The sequence below is a fragment of the Perissodus microlepis genome, chromosome 12 (genome assembly GCF_051167445.1).
Source record: "Perissodus microlepis isolate ML-2025 ecotype Zambia chromosome 12, ASM5116744v1, whole genome shotgun sequence".
NCBI classification, from domain to species: Eukaryota; Metazoa; Chordata; class Actinopteri; order Cichliformes; family Cichlidae; genus Perissodus; species Perissodus microlepis.
Window position 1 is genome coordinate 19848472 of NC_140472.1, and position 23148 is coordinate 19871619.

The window sequence follows — 23148 nt, forward strand, 5'->3', positions numbered from 1 at the left end:
AACAAAGCCTATGAGAAGCATGTGGTACAAAGAAAGGAAGCAGGAAAGGAAAACAAACATCAATTTCAAGAAAGTGGTTTGAGTGTCTGGACAGCTGGGTGATTTCAGTGAAAAGAAAAAACAAGTCTCTGTGCATCTCACAATGATCACCACTTCTTCATCTTTACCTCAGGACGATGGACGTCCAGGTCCATACTTCCATCAAGTGGTGTCACAAAGTGACAAACAGGATTCGATCTTTTCTCCACATCTGGGGTTTGAAAAATAACTCAAGTTTAAAATAGAGAGTTGGATTTTTCCATCTTAGAAAAAGATATTTGCAGAATATGAAAAAAACAAGCAACATAACAGGTATGTACAGTTAGGGTTTCCATACATTCATCATGCACACAAATGTCAAGGTTATTTTGGTCCCCTAATGACTTCTTCAAACTGCTATTTTTCCAGGGTGGAATGATTGTACTGCATACATCTCTGGTGATTTAAAAACAGGAAAAAAAAAACAAAAAACTAGAACACGCTCATTTCTTAATGACTCCGTCTATATATTTATCCTTTTCTTTTTCCACCGTAGAAAAAGAAGAGTTCAACGAATTGACCAAAGGCCCAAAATTGCTACAACGTTTATACCCACGATGAGTGGATGTAACATTTTGACTGCAACTGCAAATTAAAGCTTCATTGTTAAAATAAATATCTCTATTTGTTTAGTTATAACTCACCCAGCTCAGAAAACACTTGACCCAGATTTAGTTTACTTAGTGATGTAAATGAAAGTTACTATTAGTCACTTCCACAAATCAGGCGTCACCTGTGGTGACCTTGGATTCACATTAAAGTGTATTTAAGACATGCAGCTTTCCGTTTTAAGTCATCTATCGTCAGGCTGGTATAACTTTGAAATATATTAGCCAAAACATAGTGGCTCAGCTTGCAAAACATGGATTATAAGTGTAGTCCGTGTGGTTCTTTGTTTACTTTTCATTTTTTTCTAGAATTAGGTTTACTGCATGTCTGGAAAAGTGGCTAAGTCTCTGCTGTAGTAATGACTTCCAAGAAACATGTTCACATGCGATAAAGTATTATATCAGAAGGACCACAAGTAGCTATCTATAAACACAAATAGAAGCTTGAACTATAATTTCAGTGAGAAAAGCATGCTGACATGTCCTAACCGTGATACTAATAGTCCATTCCAACAAACCATTTTTAAGAGCAGTATTCAGGTCAGTACATGTCCCACAAAATGTGTAAAAGATTTCAACAGTGATAATAAGAGAGCTTGATTACAGGTTTCTCCAAACCCCTTCACTCTGCTCTCACACTGCTGGATCAAGCCTGTGTATGAAAGGATACTGGAGACAGAAGATCAGAAACTGTCTCTAAGATCTATTATGGTGGAAGTAAGACCGGCATGACATCCTCTCCATTCCCTTTAGTATCATTATTAAGTGCATATCTCATCCTATCCTGTATTTCTTTGTTGTTTGTAAATGGCTTCTAATTTATCTGGTATAGCAAGAGATTTTTATGAAGCCCATCAAACACTTATACTGCTGATTCCACACTTCCTGTGCTCTGACCTGATTTCCCCCCAGGATCTGGATGGATCCTGGAACAGCACCAAGCAGGACAGACGAGATCTGCAAAGAGTGGTGCGCTCAGCCGAACGCATCATTCAATCAGAGCTCCCTGACCTGCTGTCCATCTACACCAAGCGGTGCAAGTCCAAAGCTAGGAAGATTATGATGGACCTCTCCCATCCCAACAATGGACTCTTCTCACTGTTGAGGTCTGGGAAGCGCTTCCGCTCCCTTAAGGCCAAAACAGAGAGAATGAGGAGGAGCTTCTTCCCCCAGGCTATTCGGGCCCTGAACCAGGTGTAGGACTGGACTCTCCCACACACATCACTATAAGACTGGACTCTCACACACATCACATCACCACACGCACCACCACACATTTCCTATAATCCTATAATTCCTATAATTTATAATCTTTATAATCTCTTTCTGCTATTTGCACATTTTTTACTGTAAATTCCTAAGTTAATTTGTAAATTTTGTAGTAACCTGTAAATTGTAAATACTGTAAAACTTTTTTTTCTGTCATTTAATGGTCGGGCATTGTACAGCTACAAGCATTTCACCCCCATGTCATACTGTGTATGGTTGTGTGTGTGTGTGTGACAAATAAAATTTGAATTTGAATTTGGATCTAAAGTCACATGAAAAACAAAGTTTTCACAGGCTCTATCTAGTCCTGTGAATAACTATACCCTTACTGCTTAGATAGCTTTAAGAAAGGAAAGCACTGGAAATCAAATGCACTTGATTAATTAACTGATCATCCGCAAAGCTCACCTGGAGCATTCAGGTCTATATTAACATAATCCAAAGGGAGATGTCCCAGAAAAAAGTCAAACAATAAAAATAAAATAATAAATATGTTTTTTTTTAAAACACACAAAAAAAACCTCAAGCCTACATCTCAGACACTGCAGGCTTCAGTTAGCATGTTAAATGTTACATTTAGATCACTTCAAAAACACTGAACAAGCACAGCTTGTTTGGAACGGTTGCCAGGAGAACTCCTCTTCTCTCTAAAGGAACATGTCAGCACAGCTTGCAAAGTTTGCAAAATAAACCAAACACAGACACCTCACACTAACTGTCAGAGTGCATTCTTGATACAAATGTGAAGCCATCTGTTCAATAGCTAAAGCTCGGCTCAAACTTGGAATTGAGGTTTTCCAATGGCCCAGTCAAAGTCCAGACATCAACCTGACTGAAATGATGTGCCAGGACCTTAAGAGAACTGTGCATAAATGAACGCCCGCAAAACTGACCTGAAACAACGTTGTTAAAAAAAAAAAAAAAAAAAAAAAAAGGAGCGGGCCAAATTTCTTCACAATAATGTGAGAGACAGATAAAGTCACATGTAAAACAAGTACTTCAACGTATAGCTGCTAAAGGTGGTTCTACAAGGCACTAAATTGTGGGTGTAGTTAGTTTTTCAAAGCCTTTCATGTTCCTCCCCTTCTTATGCATATTGTTTTAGATCTTTATGCAGTTTTTGTAGTGATTAAAACTAGTGTCTCATTAGAAATTACACATTGGAACAATAATTGCTAAAATTTTATAATAGGGGTGGGTGGGGTTGGGGGGGAAAACCTGACAGAAAAAAATAAGTTGATAAGTTCAGTGTTATGAGTAGACACAACACTGCTTAATCCCTGGAGTTATATGCCTTTTATATGCTTTAGTGTCATATATAGCAGCATTAAGTCGCTTAATAAAATTATCTCTTTGAAAAGGGTGAGGTAGAATTAACGGACTGAAAAAAAGCAGCTGCTGTCCACAGAAAAACTTTGAAAGACTTAAGCCTGGAGAACTACTGCTCAAGACGACTTTAAAAAAATTACACAAAGGTCCAGAAGCAAAACTTAAAGAAATGAGGAGTGCCTCGAGACTTCCACAGTACTGTATTGGGCTTCTTAGTCAATCATTTTGTGCTGAATTCTTTTTCTTTTAAACATACATTTATTTCCACTTTAATTAGCTGAAAACCAATTAAATAGGAATGAAACTAAACATACCTGGTGCGAAATACATTTGGGAAGAAAAGAGCTATGCAGTTAGACAAACCAAGAGCAGCACATCAAAAGAAACCGCAAAACAGTAATCGCTTCTAAAAATAACTGGATTCTATGATTGATTCAAATTGTGTTACACTGAAGGCAATGTTTAATTAAATATTAACCAAAAACAGTCACTTTCACATTTTGTGTATGAAATGAAAAGCACTGTGGAACTCTTACATTGGATGTACCAGGCTCGCCATATGGCGTTGTTCAGGCGAATCTTGTCTCTCCAAAGCAGTTTTAGCCCTTTGAAGTTCTTCCACTTTGGAGACACCAACTTACCACTGAAAAGGAAAGAAAAACATCAGTGAAATAACTGTAAGACCAAACCAAAACCTTTAAAATACTGTAAGAATAACCTGCATTAGCAAATCACAAACCATTTTTTTCTTTGATTAATTGATCATGCACACATTAATCACGTATCTTTTTCAGGTGAAATTATCACAGTTTTTTTTAAAGCCTAATAGTGATACTTAGCGGCTATACTGATCCAACACCCATCAATTAGTAAAAAAGTAAGGGAGCACCATCCTCTGACAGGAGTTATGTGTCTGACGAAAGAGTTTCACCAACTGTGCGGCCTAAATTTGGCTAATTATATTTGGACAGAGGTGGGCCGCAGGACAAAATGTAAATAAATAAAAATGTATAATCACACTAAAAAAAGGTGAAAATAAACCACATGTGTTGTTCGCCTGCTCAACCCGTGACTTATGTCTAACCACAAGAGCGGGAAAGCAAAGGCAGACAAGAAAAAGGAAGCCTGTTTAAAGTCATGCTTGAGTTACAAGTTATACAACAAGATGATGGCGGCTGCTCCTGCAGCTTACGCAAACAGTAACATCACTAAAACACAGACACACACACACACACGTTGGTAATGTTGAGACAAGTGAGCACTGGAGGAACTCATCTGTATGTGCAGGTATGTGTACAGCATGTGCGCTTAATGATTACATCACAGTAACTGTTCTGTCTGTTCAGTGTCAGATAACAACAAGATGGGAGAGTCAAACAATCAATGATAAAAATCACTGACGCTTCGTGGACTTAAGGGATGCAGGTGTACCATTCTGATATCCGAGTGCTGAATTGTAAAAAGACTGACCATTAAATTAAAAAACAACAACAAAAAAATTTCCAAAGCGCCTTAACGGGGAAATGTTTACTACGATCCAAAGGGGTTGGCTCACAGTTTCCCGTCTTTCCATTCTTCCTGTCAAATTTTACAGTCTGTCTCTCTTGACCAATTCTTTTCCTTTCCATCATTTGTGTGTTTATTTACTGTACTGAGTATTATTTACTGTACTGCACACTGTGTGAGTCTTTTGGAGCATATGCAACCGTTTCAATGGTAAATGCCCTTTTGCTCAAATAAACCCTCATCACTTACAACAAAAACAACAGAACAGTAACCGTATCTTTAAATAATCAGGACAAAGGAAATCCTCTGAGCAACTGGCACCTCAAACTAGAGATGGCACGATACCACTTTTTTATGTCCGATACCGATATCATAAATTTGGATATCTGCCGATACCGATATGAATCCGATATAGTGTGTTTTTTAATCAATACAACGTTTTTTTAATATCTTGCTGCATTTTGTATAAGTTTATACTCAAGTTTAAATAAATAACAACACTAAAGCTATTCTGTTATACCTGTATGTAAAAAATACACTGCACCCAAAATATTTCATAGTTCAGCAACACTGATCAATCTAATAAACTTAAACCTACTCAATCCTCCCTATTCTGGTATTTTAAAGAGTACTTAGCAGAAATATTAAGCAACCTAACTAATAGGGTTCTAAAACTCCCAGCAAAAAAAAAAGAAAAAAAAAAGGGAACCCCACCCCCCACCTCATGATGCTTAATTGACGTAATCAACTATAATTTGATGCAGTGTGAAAAAAAATACACAGAAATCAGTTATTTTTCAAGAATAATTAAATAGATTCAACATCTTTCTTCAACAAAATTGCAGACTGCACAGATGGTACCTTCCCAAAGGAAAAAGTACTATAGCTTACTAGGGTATATTAAGACTTAATAGTTACTATATACAGTAATGGACTTCTATACATTTTACATCAGATTAAAACTTTGGGTGTAAGATTCGGATAATTATTTATTAAAAGCTCGACATTTTAAATGAGAATAAGAAAGAAAAGTATGTCTTTGTGCCCCCTTTTCCCTGTTCATGCCCTATCGGCCCCCCTGGCTAAACTTTGCTAGATCCGCCCCTGCACAGTTACCAGCCGTCAGCTACGTAGGAAAAGATCCTGGTGTAGAAAGTAATATTAAATAAATTCTAACAACAGCTTATCAAGCTTAAACGTGCTGCTGTTGTTCAGCCGCTGGTTTCCTCGTTCTGGTGCAAAGTGGGACAAAAACAAACAAGAGAGACAGACTCGTGACAGAAAAGCCGATCAGCTGATCATTGATCAGTTTCACGATTGAAGTAGCAGCAGGAGAGGGAGAGAGAAGAGGCAGTCGCTCCATATATCGGTTGTTACGCTTAACGCGGGAATGCTTTACAAACATTCAGAGATGAACTTACACACTTGCTTTACTTCTCTCTGGGATAACTTCCTCGGAGATGAAATGCCGGATTGCTAGCGAGGCTACAAATACACACAGCCGCTCTATCACATGACCCGTACTGCTGCGATGTGCTACGGTTATGAGCCGAGTTACGCCATGTTTTGTGAGGTGTTTTTTTGATATTTAATGGATCGGATTACATTTTTTTTTATTTTTCTCCGATATCCGATCCAGTAATTTACGTCAGTATCGGACCGATACCGATACGTAATATCGGATCGGTCCATCTCTACCTCAAACATAGCTGTAAACAGAAAACTATGAGTACGGCCACTATTACTATAATGTACCATTATAGGGACCATCTTTAAACCTTCTACTTAAATCTGCACAAAAGCACTGCTTTTATGCAAACATACAATCAATAATCCTATTTATTAACTGCCCAAGTTTGCAAATTCTACCTTTTCAGAATAACAAGGTACTTTATTTATCTGATTTAAGTATTGTATGGAGGCATTATCTTGTGATAAGAGCTGCATGGAACAACTGGCAATTAAGTTATAGTGATTGTCAATTAATTTTATAAATCCCTGCTCAGGCATAACTGCTCAACATTGTCTGGATCTGTAATTGAACTGGAAACTTGAGATGCACAGTTTACACTAATAATTGACATATTTTCGGCTTTAAAATGAATCAACTATTGATGAGAAATAAATATTTTTAATTCTGAAGCACTTATGTGCTACACATATGATGATGGCACAGAAACCAGATTTTAAACTAAGGCAAATTTTGATGTACAGGCCTGAGCCAGGGTCATGGTGGGGGTGTCCTGTTCTTTTAATCTGATATGTCACCAAGTCATAAAAACTCATTTTATAAAACCACCAGTCTGCTGGCTATGAAGGAGAATGCTAGTTTTAAGAGCCTTCTGCACGGACTTCATACCAAGTAGAAATGTCTTTAAAACACAGTCCATACCTCTACTACAACCACAGAAGCATGTGCAGCTTTGTTTACAGTTCAACTCAGAGTGCTGACATGATCAGTATGTTTGATTCATCCCACTAGCGCACAGGAAAAATTGCCATGCTAACTTCATGTCTAATCAGCCAAGAAACAATAACAAGTACAGTCATGTGAAAAGGAACGCTTTTACAGGACTCTGCCCACAGACTAATTACGCCCTATGATTCAACGGCTTGTAGATCAACCTTTTGTAGCATTAACTCCAAGTAATTGTTTGCTGCAGGATTTTATCAGTCACTCATACCATTGTGGAGAAGTTTTCACCCACTCTTCATTACAATGTTGCTTCAGTTATATGAACTTTGCAGGTATTTGTTTATGCACAAGTTTTTTCTAAGTCCTGCCACAGCATTTTAATCGGGTTGAGGTCTGAACATTGACTGGGCCATTTGCAAAACCTTGATCCTTTCCTTTTTCAGACATTCTGTTGTTGATTTGCTGCTGTGTTTTCCCACCCTGTTATCAATGAGAGAAGAGACTTCTTCCGAACAGGCCGTCCAAACAAGCTATACTTGTTCAGTCTTTTTCTATTTCTGTCATTAACTTTAACATTTGACATTTCAACTGAGACCGTTAGAGTCTGAGACATAGCTCTTTGTGGTTTTTGCTGGTTTTACGAGCACTGGTTAATCTGAGGTGAATTTTCTGGGATGTCTATACCAGCAAACTGGCAAAACTTCTGCTTTCATAAAGGTGCTGACATTTACTGATGATCTATAAAACCTGGCTGCTACTTTCCTTCATTGTGGCAGCAGTAAGGGTGTTTTTAGGTTTTAACAGGATTGCATAGAGTCCTGTGAAAACTTCCTCTTTCACATGACTGTAGATAAGCCTGCCACAAAACAAATTAAACTTTTATAAACCTCCACTGTGCACAAGGGTCAGCATAACAACATATCTAGTTGATTCCTGCATCCAGATTTTTTGGTTCTAGGGTTCCTGGATGGGAAAACTGCAAGACTCAGTGGGGTTAGTAAGAAGGGATGAGGTACAACTTAATTTAAGTAGGAACAATTTAATTACCAGAGCCCTGAAATATTCTCTAACGACTATAATGCTAAGCATTAATGTGTGGTCACACAGATAGGACAATGTGGCTTGACTCAACAATGGTCAATATGGCCATTTCTCTCTCACACACTCACACACACACACACACACACACACACACACCACAGTAACGGTTCTGTCTGTTCAGTGTCAGATAACAACAAGATGGGAGAGTCAAACAATCAATGATAAAAATCCCTGACGCTTTGTGGACTTAAGGGATGCAGGTGTACCATTCTGATATCTGAGTGCTGAATTGTAAAAAGACTGACCATGAAATTAAAAAACAAACAAACAAAAAAAAATTCCAAAGTGCCTTAACGGGGAAATGTTTATTACGATCCAAAGGGGTTGGCTCACAGTTTCCCGTCTTTCCATTCTTCCTGTCAAATTTTACAGCCTGTCCCTCTTGTCCAATTCTTTTCCGTTGCATCATTTTTGCATGTATTTACTGTACTGAGTATTATTTACTGTACTGCACACTGTGTGAGTCTTTTGGACAATGTGGCTTGGCCATTTTCTCTCACACACACACACACACACACACACACACACACACACACACACACACAGAGTAGAACTAGAGTAGAACTGTCTCAGGTGGTAGAGTGGATGTGTGTGTTTTAGTTAAGTCACTGTATGTGTGTGTGGTTGAGTGAATGCGAGTTGCAGTAGTTAGTGCTAACTAACTTTTTTAAGAAGCACCCAATCAAAAGAAAGTAGTCTTACTGGAAAGGTGGCCTACATTTCTACAAAATAAAAAATACTGCAAATTCACAACCCGATGATGTCATGTAGTATAATATGAGTTGCAGAGGATATTTTTTAGCAATTTACACAATTCAACCTAAATCCCTACATAATTAGATGCAGGGCTTGTTTTTTCTCCGTGTCTAGTTCCTTGATCTAAGTAAGGCTTCTACAACTATCTCCAGGACCACACTCCCTACAAAATCATGATCATCGAGCAGGAAGTTAAAGGAAGACTCGTGACCGCATGCAGTCGCCCCACGCCTGACTCTGCACACAGAGGAAAGCTCAGCGTGGAGGAGTGGGTGAGGAGGAGCTAAAGTGAAAATTAATATTCCCCATGTGTTTACATAGTTCGCCATAACTTACCTATACGCCAGAGTCATGCACTCAAAGAGCTTCGTCAGTGAGGCGTCTATGGAGAAGTGCGACGAGCTCGCTTTTCCAAAATGATAGGTCTGACACGTTTGTTTGTTGACAGTGTCGAAGTCGTAGCCTTTCTTCGGTGGATGCTCGGTGTGGGGCGAGGACACCATGAAGTGTCCGCTATGGATGATCTGAGACTCCAGTCCTTCTGCCTTCCTCAGCCCTAGGTGAGTCTCCTCCGTGTCCGAGTCGTCATCCTGCTCCTGCTTTATGCTCGCGGAAGGGCAACGGTATTTGTGCCGCAGGGACACCTCGCTCATAGCCATGTCGATAACTCACCAGACAAATGGCTAAAGTTAGCCAGCAAGCTAGAACAATAAAACTCTCCCTTTCATGAGTCTCTCCCGAGAACACGCCGAGCGTTAAACTTCACCAGCTTCACGCTGCGGAGTCGAGGCCCTCGGTTCACTCATCGCTAAGCTCGCTGTCGGTCATTAAACTCCCAACTTAACTTGTTATCTTGAGTTGACGTAGCTACGAGTCTCAACGACCAGCTGACGAGAAGCTGCTCACTGGACCCTCTGCCCACAGCAGGAAGTTCCTGTCGAAAAGCGCCTCTGATTGGGCCGCCTCAGAGCCCCGCCCACTAATGACACCCTGCAGCCACAGGCACGTTTCTGCAGCGAGGAAAGACGAATGATCACACTTGTGATTTGTGAAAATATCTTTAATTTAAGGATCGGGTTTAGTGGTTTAGAGACAAGGTTAGAGAAACAAGTCTGAGATGGTTTGGCGAGGATAGGTGATATATCAGAAAAAGGGCTTTAGAATATTGAGCTGCAAGGTAGAAAGAAAAGAGGAAGACCTCAGAGAAGATCCGTGGGTGTGGCGAAGGAGGACATGCAGCAGGATGATTTGACAGAAGATCCTAGGAAGCCAGATGATCCGCTGTGGCGACCTATGAAGGGAGCGGCTGATAAAAGAGAACAAGACTTGTTTTAAATCTTCCTTTATTATAATGCATTTTCTACATTTAACATGTGGAAGCGATTGTCATCAGAAACACTCAAATATCAACAGAAAAAAAACTCTCTACTGCTTAACTGACTTTTTGTATTAGTATAAGATATAATGTTTTATATTTTAAGCTAAACACAGATTACACTCTACCTTCTGTTAATAACATGTTACAGTAATACTGCTGGTCTTTAAACAGACAAGCAGAGCTAAAACCTCGTCATAAACACAGATTCTCAGGCAGACGTTTTTGGTTCATCACTCTGGAGGGGAAGACTTGCTGCTCTGCTCTGCTGAGGACGTGAAGCCCAGGATCTGACCCGTGAATGTCTCCACAGATATCTCACTTGGGATCACAGAGTCCAGTGTATACTCTGAATGTCCACCTGAGTACATGCACAGAAAAAAAGATTTTATTCTCAGCATTTATGTGAATTTTTTGGCAATGACTTGGAAGTATGTGTTGTTGCATTACACACTTTTAGGTTCAGATAGTCCCCCTCCTTCTTCCTCCTCCTCCTCCACATCATCGAGGCCTAAAAGAGCAGTGAAACACTCCACCACCTCTTCCTCTGTCATGTGTTCTCCTGGGTTTAATATCAAAATAACAAACGTGTTGGATGAGCCAATAAAAACTGACAATAAAACATGGACCATAGGATTAAGATTTATAACCAGTAAGATGCTGACCAATCATTCTCGTTACCTCGAACCTGTAGAAGTTCTATCAGCTCTTGTCTCTGTAGGACGGGCTGTCCTGTGCTGTCAACATTCCCAAGGGCCCAAAAAGCTCTAACCAGATCACTGCTAGAGATGCTGAAGGCCGGCCGGTGGTTGACATACAGCTTGATAAATTCCTCCAGGTCAATGTCATTTACATATTTTCCTGTTTCGGCATACTTACTGAACTTAACTTCATTTTGCATGTCTTCTATCTGGTGAAGGAAATATGTTTAACTGTTATTAAAGGGTTGAGATTAAGTGCCGGTTTTAGTTTCACTGAATTTACCTCTTGTTCAGTAGGATAGTACCCCAAAGCTCTCATGAGAGAGGAAACCTCTGACAAGGGGATTTTGCAAGACACTTGTCGTTTCTCCATCGAGTCCACGCCTTGATGATGGACTTGGCAGTAATAAAAAAAGTCCTCCATCTCCTAAAGACAGAAGAACTCCCATTACTGATTAAAATGTCACAGTAAACAACAGTTTTAAAACTTGTACTAGGGCGAGGACTTATCTTATTTTCTTGTACTATTTAGAAATACATTTTATGCGTGGCCATGTGCATTGGTCTTCAGTTGCGAGTGTCCAAAATAGTTGCCATATTTTTTTTTATATATACTTCTCTGTAAATTCATTTTGTATAGCCATGCATAAAAAAAGTGTAGGCTCATATTTTTTAAAGAAAATTTCAATTAAATAAGCGAAATTCATGCACATATGCCTTTCTCTCTGAGAACCAACAGAATTAAAAACACAATGAAATTCATAAATCTAAGTCCATTAGATTAAATAAACTTTTTTGGGGAATGTTGGGAAATTATTGTGTAGGTCATGTAGGTTTAAAAAAAAAAAAAAAGAATAGCTCAATGAAATAAACACAATTTAAAAAGAAAAAATTAGTAAGTAAAAGGAGGAGAATTAATACATAAAAATTTAACAACAGAGCTCCGTGAATTAAAAAAAATACATTTATATTAAGGTGCTTAAAAACCAGAGATCAAACAAATACATACATGTATTGTAGTTTTGGGTGCACAAAATACCATATTATATAATGCCATTAATGCCAGTGGACATTCCCTGGGCACTTTATTAGTTACATGTTGATCGTCCATGTTGGACCACTTTTTGCTTTCAGAACTGCTGAAAGTTAAAACTAAAAGTACCATAGGGCCATAGTGAAGTTATTGTAATCTGAGGTAGTGCAAAAAGTGTGTAAATGTGTTTGGAATTTTTCTTTATATCCTGACAGGTGTGTTCACCTGTCACAAAAAGAAGAGTTATGGTAGAGTTATATAAAGGACTGTGGGAATTATTTCCTGTAGCATTCTTTATGGTAGCACTAAATCTGAGGGAGAATGAGCTCTGGTCCCTCTGTAATGTGGAGCGGATGATTGAGAGCAGTTTGTTTAGTGACTTCCTGTCTCTCGCTGACATGGCAGAGGAACACAAAATGGAAGAACGTTTGATGGCTGATGAGGTGTTAAGATTGATGCTGTGTGGGGAGGGGCAACAGGGGGTCCAGTACTGTATCCTTTTTTGCTCGTTCTTATTTCCTGAACTGAAAACCCTCTTTTTTCATTCATTAGGGCTTTCAGGTCAATGGTGATCCAGGGTTTATTCTTAGGTAAACATCGGGCATGCTGTTTAGGACAATGGTATCCTTGCAGAAATTTATATAACTTGTGATACAATCCACGATTCTGATGATGTCATCCCCATGTGGCTTGTCCGACTCTGCATTGTCGAAGGGGAGTATGGAGCAGAACTTCGCAAGCTTCCTGAATCCACCTCATCACAGACTTCATGGCAACATGGAGTCTTTGAAGAGCAGGGACATATTGAGATCTTAACAGGACCAGGTTGTTGTCTGAAATACCTACTGGGGGCAGGGCGGGGGCTTTGTATGCATTCCTGCATATAGATGGTCAAGAGTTTTATTATCCCATGTTTTATAGTCCACATACTGCTGAATAGATGGCAGAGTGGAGTCGGTTGGTGCTCAGCTGAGCATTAAACCATCACCACCAAACTGAACCACCGATACAAGACAGGATAATCCATGCTTTGATGTTTACGATATGATTGTTACAGACTCATCTGCCTGAGACTCATTAGACATCAGATGTTTTTTCTTCCCTGTCCAATTTTGGTGAGCTTGTGTGAATTGTGGCTTCAATTTCCTGTTCTTAGCAGACAGAAGTGGCACCCGGTGTGGTTTTTAGCTGCTGTAAGATAAGATAAGAGAGATAAGATAAGATAAAACTTTATTAATCCCTCAGGTGGGTTCCTCTGGGAAATTCGGTTTCCAAATACCACAGCACTGACATAAGTTACAGAATGTGAGCAGAATACACATATATAAATACAGAGACATATATAAATAAAGCATATACAAAAGGGATAAATAGAATAAATAGGAATAAGAATACAAGGGAATTGCACATTTCAAGTATTGAAGTCTATTGCACCGTTGGTTATTAACAAAAAGTATTGCACAGTGAAGAGGCACTACATCTTAGTTGTTCCCCCCTCCTTTGTCCTCCTGTTTCCCCTCCAGAGAGGAGTTAAACAGTTTGATGGCGTGTGGGACAAAGGAGGGTTTGTTTTTTTTTTAAGTCTGTTGGTTCTTGTCTTTGGGAGAAGCAACCTGTCACTGAATAGACTCCTCTGGTTGTTTATGGCCGTGTGCAGAGGATGCCCAGCATTGTCCACAATTTTTAGTGTCCTTTTCTCTGCCACTGTCACCAGAGTGTCCAGCTTCATGCCGACCACAGAGCCAGCCTTCCTGATCAGTTTTTCCAGCCTGGATGAGTCCTTCTTTGCTGTGCTGCTCCCCCAGCACACCACAGCATAGAAAAGTACTCCAGCAACCACCGACTGGTAAAACATCCTCAGTAGCTTCCTGCAGATGTTAAAAGACCTCAGCCTCCTGAGGAAGTACAGTCGGCTTTAGGCTTTTTTATACAGGTGCTCTGTGTTGCATGACCAGTCCAGTTTGTTGTCCACCCACAGCCCGAGATACTTGTACTTGTTGACCACCTCCACCTCCTCTCCCTCTATCTGAACCGGCAGTGGACCTGCTCTGGACCTCCCGAAGTCCACAACCAGTTCCTTGGTCTTTGAGGTGTTGAGTTGCAGGTGGTTTGTGTGACTCCATGTGACGAAATTCCTCACCAGACTTCTGTACTCCTCTTCCTGATCATCCCAGATACACCTCACGATGGCTGTGTCGTCTGCAAACTTCTGAATATGGCATAATTCAGAGTTGTAGCAGAAGTCAGAGGTGTACAGGGTGAAGAGAAGAGGGGACAGCACAGTTCCCTGTGGTGCTCCTGTGCTGCTGACCACAGTGTCAGACATGATGTCCTTCAGCCTGACGTACTGTGGTCTGTCAGTGAGGTAGTCGGAGATCCAAGTGACCAGGCAGGGGTCCACCTGCATCCTGTTTAATTTTTCCTGAAGCAGGCAGGGCCGGATGGTATTAAAGGCACTGGAAAAGTCAAGAAACAGGATCCTGACCGTGCCTTTTCCCTTGTCCAGGTGTGAGTGGGCTCTATGTAGGAGGTACAGGATGGCATCCTCCACTCCAACATCCGCCTTGTATGCAAACTGTAGTGGGTCTTGGGCATGTTGTACCTGTGGTCGGAGGAGGTTGAGGAAGAACCGCTCTAGAGTCTTCATAAGATGTGACATCAGTGCCACCGGTCGGAAGTCATTCAGCTCATTGGGCCGGTTCCTTTTGGGGACCGGGATGATGCAGGATGTCTTCCATAGGGCGGGCACTCTCTCCAGTCGCAGACTGAGATTGAAGACCCGTTGTACCGGCTCCCCAAGTTCAGCAGCACACACCTTTAGCATCCTCAGACACACCTTGTCTGGGCCTGCTGCCTTCCTGGGGCGAAGCTTCCTCAGTTGTCTCCTGACCTAATCCACTGTGACACTGGGAGATGATTGGGATGTCCTGCTGTAGCCCATCTGCTTCAAAGAGTTAATCTTCTGCATACGTTCGTTGCAAGAAGTGGTCATTTAAGTTACTGTTGCCTTTCTGTCAGGTCAAAGCAGTATTGATATTCTCCTCTGACTCAGGAAATCAGCAACACATTTTTTCCCCAGAGAACTGCCGCTCACTGGGTATTTAGTCTCTGTGAACCGTAGAATTGGTTGTGTGGGAAAATACTCGCCGAGCAGCAGTTTTTGAAAAACTCAGATGAGCCCATCTGGCACTAACAACCATGCCACGTTCAAAGTTACTTAAATCACCTTTTTCCCCATTCTGATGCTCAGTTTGGCCTTCAGCAGGGTGCCTTCACCATCATCTTGACCATGTCTACATACACTGCTGCCATATCCAAGCTGATATATTTGCATTAACAAGCACTTGAGTAAGTGTGCCTCTAACAAGTTTCAGTCTAAAAAAATCTGAATAATGCTATGCTTGTTTACTTAAAGCTCAGCAGAAAAAGGAAAATTTTTACTCACTCTGTAGAACTTGTCATCTCGTCCTCCCTCTAAGAGATTGTAAAAAGGTACCATGTCCTTTCCGCCCAAAGCGGCTGCTGCCTCAAGCACACTACATTCATCACAGGAAAGGAGACAGATTTCAGGAAACATCATTATACTGCTCTTTCATTTCGACTGATTACAAGGTTGCTATTTAGAAAAAAAACATACTTCAAGTTTATTTCCCATGAGAGGACTGTGCAGTCTGCTCCTCCTGCAGTGAAAATGAATCTGCCATCATAGGAGCAGGCAAACGCAGACACTCCTGCTGAATGGCAGATCAAAGCATTCGACTTGTAGGGGTTCCCATCCAGTGGCAGAATCTGGAGACCCAACTAAAGAAAATACAAAATACTCTTCATGACAGTATCACTGTCAATGTGATGACAATTTGATCAGAGAAAAGAAAGACACAAAAAACTCGACTGCAGGAATTTAAACAAGACACACCATTTGGTGGAAGTGAAAGTCAAACATTTGTCAGTAAAATACTGCAAACACTGACCTTTTCCATTGTGATGAACACCAGGTAATATGAGTTTGTATCAGCTTTTTCAGACTTGGGAAGAACAACTATCTTTTTAATTGGAGAGCCATATGTTGGGCCTTGAAGGGTTTTTCTGTTTTTGTAAAACATGTAATAGAGATGCGTGAGTATTTTGCTGTGACACAACATCTGACTGATCTTGTTACAGTATTTTGCAGACCTGCACATCTTTGTTGTGCTGTTGAAAAGCCTCATCTTATATTGATCTGTGATGATGAGGAGAAACTGCTCTGCCGTTAGGGGAGGATACCAAGTCATGCACATTGGCACGCCGCTTTGCTCAATGCGCTCCGAGCTTAAGATGACAAGCCGGTCCACGCTGCTGTTCTCCAGGTCGTACTCCACCTTTTATTCAGTTCCACACAAGCACAGAGATTTGCGTGTACAATTATCGTGTCAAAAACAGCTGCAGAAAACACTAAAGTAGACAAGAGTGTTGCAACTTAGACCAGGTAGACTAACCAGTTGGCAGTCCATTCCCAGAGAGAGTAGTCTGGGTTGGGTGCTGTCCAGGTGAACCCCAAAAAGAAGATCTTTGATGGGCTTGTAGTGAGAGTGGATCCTACCCAAATGCATCCACTGAGGTAAAGAGCCTTCTTTGGTGATCAAGTGAAACACTGACACTGCTTTTCCAGCATCCTGACAGACGCGCAAATCATAAATCATCTCACAACAACAACAACAACAACAAAATGTTTCTGTAACAATAACAGCTCTAACAAAACTCAATACATTATAACAAATTCCAATCCACACAGTTCTCTCACTCACCGCAGTGGCGAGATATTTTGAGTCTGAGGAGAAGGTGATGAGTTGGATGCTGTCTTTGGTGTAATGTAAAGCTTCCTCTTGTTCAGTCTCTAAGGTTCTGGCATTCAGTATGTGAACAGCTCCACTTGCAAAACCAACAGCCAGATATAATCCTGTTTAGAAATGAAATGTGACAAACAAAATCTAACAGCAGCTTTTACACACTGAGGATATGGAAGCACTTTTCTTTTTAAACATAGTCTGACCTTACCTTTAGGGTCAAATGTGACACACTGAATCTGCTTCTCTGTCTTAAAGACCTTTCTACCACTGCGTACTTTGCTGCTGTAGTCCCACATTTCTAAAATGCCTCCGTGGTTGCCAGTGACCACAGCTGACTGACTGGGGTGGCATGTCAGTGCATGTATAGGCTCATAATCCTCGTCCAGCACAATTCGAGTGATGAGGCTCTCTGCGTTCACATGCACAACTCTGTGACTGACAGTGGTCACAGTGAAGTTCCTGCAGAAAAAGACAGGTCAGCTTGCCTAAAAATGTATAATCTGTATTTTCATTATGCTGTGTAAAACAGTTCAGCGTGAAGATATAGTATCGGGTTCAACATAACAAGTGTCCTGATGGCTTTGAGCCAGTAAAAAAGTGTGTGGCCTATGTTGATTGGCCAGCACAGATCAATTCCTCTGTGAACATGAATGGATGCTCACTATTATTTTCTTTTAATCTCTTTAAACTACCTCTGCACATAAATTAAAAGAAGAAAAGTGAACTTTTTGTAAGTAAAGTAAGTAAGTAAAATTTATTTACATAGCACTTTTAAAGCCAGGAATCTGTTACAAAGTACTTTACAGGGAATGTAAAAATACATCAGACAAAAAAAAAAAAAACATATTACACAAGAACATTACCCAAACGCCTGTCTAAACTGATGAATTTTTCAGCTGTTTTTTAAAATAAGCCACAGTTTTGTCTGCTCCTGTCCACCACAAGTTTGTTAAACATAGCAGTACCACAAACTCATACTCATACTCAAACTACTTCAAGGAGAAGTAGGTAAAATAGAAGCTGTCTGTCTATCTTGTATTTTTGCTGAGTGCTGACAGAAATAAATCCATCTCTCTCTAGCAATGGTACCTGCAACGTACAGAGCTGAATCTAAAAAGGGAAGCAGTGGTTACTACAGTGCATCAAGCTTTAGATTTATAATATAAAATATAAATCTACCAATAATATTTGCTATGTACTTGAGTATAGAAAGTAATCGGCTGGTGTCTCTTTTATGGCCAGTAAAAGTCTGATCTACTGGTTCAGTGGCTCTTTAGGCTGAACACTGTAGTAGAGTAAATTTGTATACCTGGTAATTAAGGGTTTGGAATCCAGTCTGTACTCCTGCTGCCTCCTTATCCACTCTTTGGAAAATGAAATAGAAACAATGGCATCCAGATTTAATTCAGTGTACCAAGCGAGCAGGGTGAATTTGCCATTGTAAAAGCAGATGTGGCTTTCAGTATTGCAAGTTACGATGCAGCTGTGCAAGCATACAGACAAAGATAGATTAGGAACCGGTAAATGCAGGTCACAACTCACATGCAACAACAGACAATATTTCTTGCTGTGCCCACCTGTCGGTGACGGCCAGAACAGTGATTTGGTGTTGCTGGAGGTTGATTCGATTGGCCGTGTCTTCTTTCACAAGCCACTCAACAACACCCCCTCCAGAGGCTATTAAGATCTTAGGCTCTTCCCAGTGAAACACAGACCGACTGAGAGACATATTTGCCACACCAAAATTTTCAGAGCAGTCCGAAGTAAATTCAGCAGCACCACTGGTTTCCTTATTGAACTGTAATGGCAAAACACACCAGAACACAAATCAATATATTCAGTTACATAATGAGACAGACAGTTTAATAACAACTTCAAATTTAGAAGATTATCTTCACCTTCTTGAACTTCAGGTCAGTGTACTGCAGACTTCCACTTGCCTGAAAAAGGATGAGTCTATCACTATCACAATAAATACATAACAGTTGTACTACACTTTTAAAAAAAAATACTGAACAGCTGAACTCACGCTGCTGTAGAATAACACATGACTTTCACTGCTGCTGAGCAGCTGAGAGCTATTCTTCAGCCTAAACATGATGTAATCCTGAAAAACAGCTTAACACTTCAACATCTGTTCACCACAGTGCCGTTTCCATAAAGCAATGGTGCTATTCACATACTGAGAAAGCATATTTACCTGAAAACCATATTTAGGATTGAGCTCGGTAAACCACAAAGGCTGTTCTGATTCATTGGTCCAGTCCCAAATGCACACACGCTGAAAAGATCGCCATATAATTTAAGCAGATTGTCAGTTCATGAAAAGTTTGCTTTTACCATACAGGCACTGTTTGACCTACCAAATTCAAAAATAAAATTCAAATATATACATATTTGAAAGAGAATCCTGTTGTGTTTGTATGTGAGTGTTTCTAAGACCAGGAAGTGTTGCTTAATATAAAATTTCCCTTTTCGTGAAGAGCATGTTTCATAATCTCAGCAGTAACTTCTTTTCTTTTTAGGTGTATCTAAACTGTGGGTGTCAGTGTAACTGTTATATGTAAAATAAAATGTGATAATAGTATAAATAACTATGTAATTGTAATTTTGTATACGTTTGGACAATTCTGGTTAAATAACTGACTTACACCATTTTGTGTGAAAAGAACAGCATACAATGTGCAAAGTTATCAATTGCTCCCTCTCACAAAACATCCTCAGAATCAGCTTTTTTTGTGTAATAGCTGCAGTATATTTAAATAAGCCATACAAAATGTTACCTTCCACATCAGCAGCATTCTCTGAGCTACACGCCTCATGATTGCATAGGAGGGGGTCAAAAATTGCACTATTTGGTTCACTTTTTCACTAAAATTGTTTCATTATTGCGATATGGCCAAACTGTCAACATTTCACAGTCTATACTTACAAATGTTGAAATTTGACTATATTAGACATTTCTTTTGACCAGGAAATAACAGGGCTAGAAGATTAGTCTGGTATTAAAATTTTACTAAAAGGGAGACCTTGCATGCGCTATAACTTGTTTTGACCAGCTACAGTCATGTGAAAAAGTGCACACTTACTGCTTTAGCAGCCAGGTGATGATAGAGATATTATATAAATATAGACAGATAAATGTAGAAATATAGATATAATATGAAATGTAAATCTAATCTAATAATCTTTGCTGTAAACTATATGCTTATCAAATGCTTTTGATTAACTGATCCTCATCAAGTGTGAGCACCTCTATAACAGGAGAAGTTTTGGCAGTTTGCTGGTCTGGAACTTTCAGGTTAGGTTTGTATTAATACAGTCTCACAGTCTTCCCAGGAATGGATGTCTCAGCAAATCCACCCCTGCTCAGAGAAACTGCAAAAAAACCCAAGAGCTACATCGGAGACTCTAAAGTCCTTGGTTTGCATGATAAATGCTATATTTAGAAAATTAGAAAAAGACTGATCAACTATGGCTGGTCTAGAAGGGCTGTCATGATAAAGCCTCTTCTCTTCTAACAAGAACATGGCAAAACAGGTTAGTTTTGCAAAGTTGCATCCGAACAAATCACAAGACTTATGTAACAATGTTCTTTGGACAGATGAGACCTAAGTGGAGATTTTAGGTCATAATGTCAAAGTTTGGTCAAAGTTTTTAGTCAGACTCCAGACCTCAACCTGATTAAAATGCTGTGCTGGGACCTTAAGAGAGTGGTGAATAAATGAATAGCCACAAACCTCAATGTCATAAGTTTTCCACAATAATGCAAGAGACTGATAAAGTCATACAGAAAATGGTTATTGCTACTAAAGGTGGTTCTAAAAGCCACCAATTCATGGGGTGTACTTATTTTTTCACAGAAACCATCCTGCGAAACCTTCTTTTCCATATGACTGCCAATCCCACATGGTGATATGACTCTTAAAAAAATGACCTAAAATGACTAAAATGCAGTTTCATTGAAATATTAGAAAAACAAATTTAAAAAAGAGCGATTAATTTAGATACATTTTACTGATGCTGCTATCATTTTTTATTTTCCATACACATATTATGATTACAGTGATTTATTTTTTATTTGTATTTTTTGCCAGCACAATAGCTCGGTGGAAATTTGATATTGTGACAGCCCTGAGCTGCCATACTTACTTGAAATTCTTCTGTCCCAAGTGTTGCCAGATGTTTTGTGTCGCTTGAAAACGCTATTGCTATGACACCGGCGTCAGGGTGACAGTCAAACAACGTGTTCACAGGAATACTGTAACATTTATCAAATAGGTGGTTACCATTGAGAGCAAGGTTAATGCAGTGAAAATGCCTCAATGTGTGAAGAATGAAGAGATACCCAGAGTAGGAGTCCCATATGATCACCATGCCATTTGGTCCCCGGTCTGCTGTTGCAATCCAGCGTCTGTCTTCACTCACACACATAGATGAAATGGAGTGGGAGTGCCCCTGAAGACATTAACGAGAATATATAAATCTGCACACCTGTTATGAAAAGACATATACTGTGAACATTTAACATGAAAACCCAGGCTAACATGATCTGATTTCTCAGACTGTTTATTGCAACTTAAAGCAATGACTTACTCTTACATTGTTCAAAAAGCTGAAGTGATTTTTACCTTAAGCATGTGCCGGGACTTTGAGGTGTGATTGTAAATAATCCCAACATGAGCCGCAGCATAGAGCAAAACCAGCTCATCCTGGTCTTGCAGAGTGAAAACGGGAAGAGCAGGGCTCATGCCACAGATGAAATCTAGTGACTGGATGAAGGACAGGTTTAGGGTATTGCCAAGAATATGTGAAGTAAAACAGACAAATACTTTCAAATTACACTCAAATATAAACACTGATTGGGACATACTTACCAGTACATGTGCTTCAGCATCAGTTGTCTTCTTTGAGAAAAGTGTGTCTCTAGTTGCAGTGTAGACTTGAGACTGCCCAGTCCTCCTTGGTATGTCAGAGTTTTCCTTTTCTTTATCCTTACCTGCTTCTCCCCTGTCCTGTTCTTGTCCCACTACTGGGTGCTTTTCAGCTTCATAGCTTGTGGGTGGCTCCATTATGATTAACCTTACCTTTTGGTACTCATATAAGCCTTCTCCTTATTATCCTTGCCCTAAATTAACTGTAGGCCAAATAGTAACAGAAAAACAACACATTTAAGCTCTATTCGATATTTGCTCTTTTTAATTTTATTCCTACCAAAGGTTTTCGTCTGTTCTGTCTAGCTGCTACTTGGAGGGAAGCGTTTCGTTGCCTAGTTACAGAAGATCAACGGATGAGCCTTTTCAAATTAAAAGCATGATAGTCACAAAAGCACTCGAAAGCATTAAAGGTGGGGGGAAATGCTTTCCTTTCGATATGAAAACACCAGGAGGATCTTTCTGGTCATTTAATATGTTTATTTATTGTAATTGTTACATTACTTATAGGATAATTACTGTCAAAAAAAATAAACATTGTACTTTCTTTGGTGCTCATAGTAAGCCAGGAATGTCCTAAATAAGTTTAGTATAGACATTCCAATGAAAACAATTGTCAACAAAAAAAAATTCAATTGCCTTTAAAAAATTATGAAATAAAAATTATTATAGTTGCTCCAGTTCTAATTGATGTATCACAGGTTCTGAACAGTGCTCCATGCAAGAAACCCAATAAAAACTGAGTGGTCAAAGCTGTCATATATGCCCTTATGGGACAGATTTGGTTTGGAAAGCTCTGTGGGTGATCTACTAACCGCTGCTTGTTTTATACAAACACAAACCAGTTCACTTAGCCCTGCCCCCTGACATTTATGATCTGTGAGGTTGACAGATAAAATAAACTCACGATGCACTGTATCATATTTAATCAAATAGTGACATGATTAAATATGTTTTTAAATAAAATAATTATGTATTTAAATATTTTTTGTAATTTTAATTAGTTGACAATTATTCCATTATTTGATTATGTATTTTTTTTTTAAAGATAAAAGCCACGATAGACAAGATTATGTGGTTATTAACTATAATAATTCGAGATCGCATTAACCAAAATGATGTTTTATTTTGAAATCTACAAATGCTCGGTATATATAAAGCTTTTACTTTGAAGGGTCGACGCGGTGTCCAAATACCTGTACTTTCACGGTTTCCT

At 39.5% G+C, this 23148-nt stretch overlaps 2 protein-coding genes across 3 annotated transcripts in view; both read right to left on the reverse strand.

The window, feature by feature from the left end:
• The window catches only part of mlxip (MLX interacting protein), a 37226-nt gene extending 27245 nt beyond the window's left edge, over positions 1-9981 (reverse strand). For both annotated transcript variants that reach the window (XM_084945434.1, XM_084945433.1), the window contains exons 1-3: positions 9400-9981; positions 3821-3927; positions 168-250 (exon numbers count right to left, since the gene is read on the reverse strand). In XM_084945434.1, coding sequence (XP_084801560.1) covers positions 168-250; positions 3821-3927; positions 9400-9722 — 513 coding nt within the window. In that variant the 5' untranslated portion in view covers positions 9723-9981. The remainder of the gene's footprint in view (positions 1-167; positions 251-3820; positions 3928-9399) is intronic.
• Positions 9982-10281: 300 nt separating this feature from the next.
• Positions 10282-23109, reverse strand: cfap251 (cilia and flagella associated protein 251). The gene is made up of 20 exons (XM_084945432.1): positions 21876-23109; positions 21630-21770; positions 21347-21456; positions 21151-21259; positions 19199-19279; positions 19028-19105; positions 18897-18938; positions 18576-18796; positions 18308-18481; positions 17207-17457; positions 16957-17108; positions 16648-16824; positions 16346-16530; positions 16144-16258; positions 15810-15973; positions 15618-15708; positions 11423-11566; positions 11120-11348; positions 10893-11000; positions 10282-10799 (listed from the first exon to the last, which is right to left on the reverse strand). The coding sequence occupies exons 1-20, from the start codon at positions 22068-22070 to the stop codon at positions 10672-10674; spliced, it is 2895 nt and encodes a 964-aa protein (XP_084801558.1). The 5' UTR covers positions 22071-23109; the 3' UTR covers positions 10282-10671.
• Between the last annotated feature and the right edge of the window lie 39 nt (positions 23110-23148).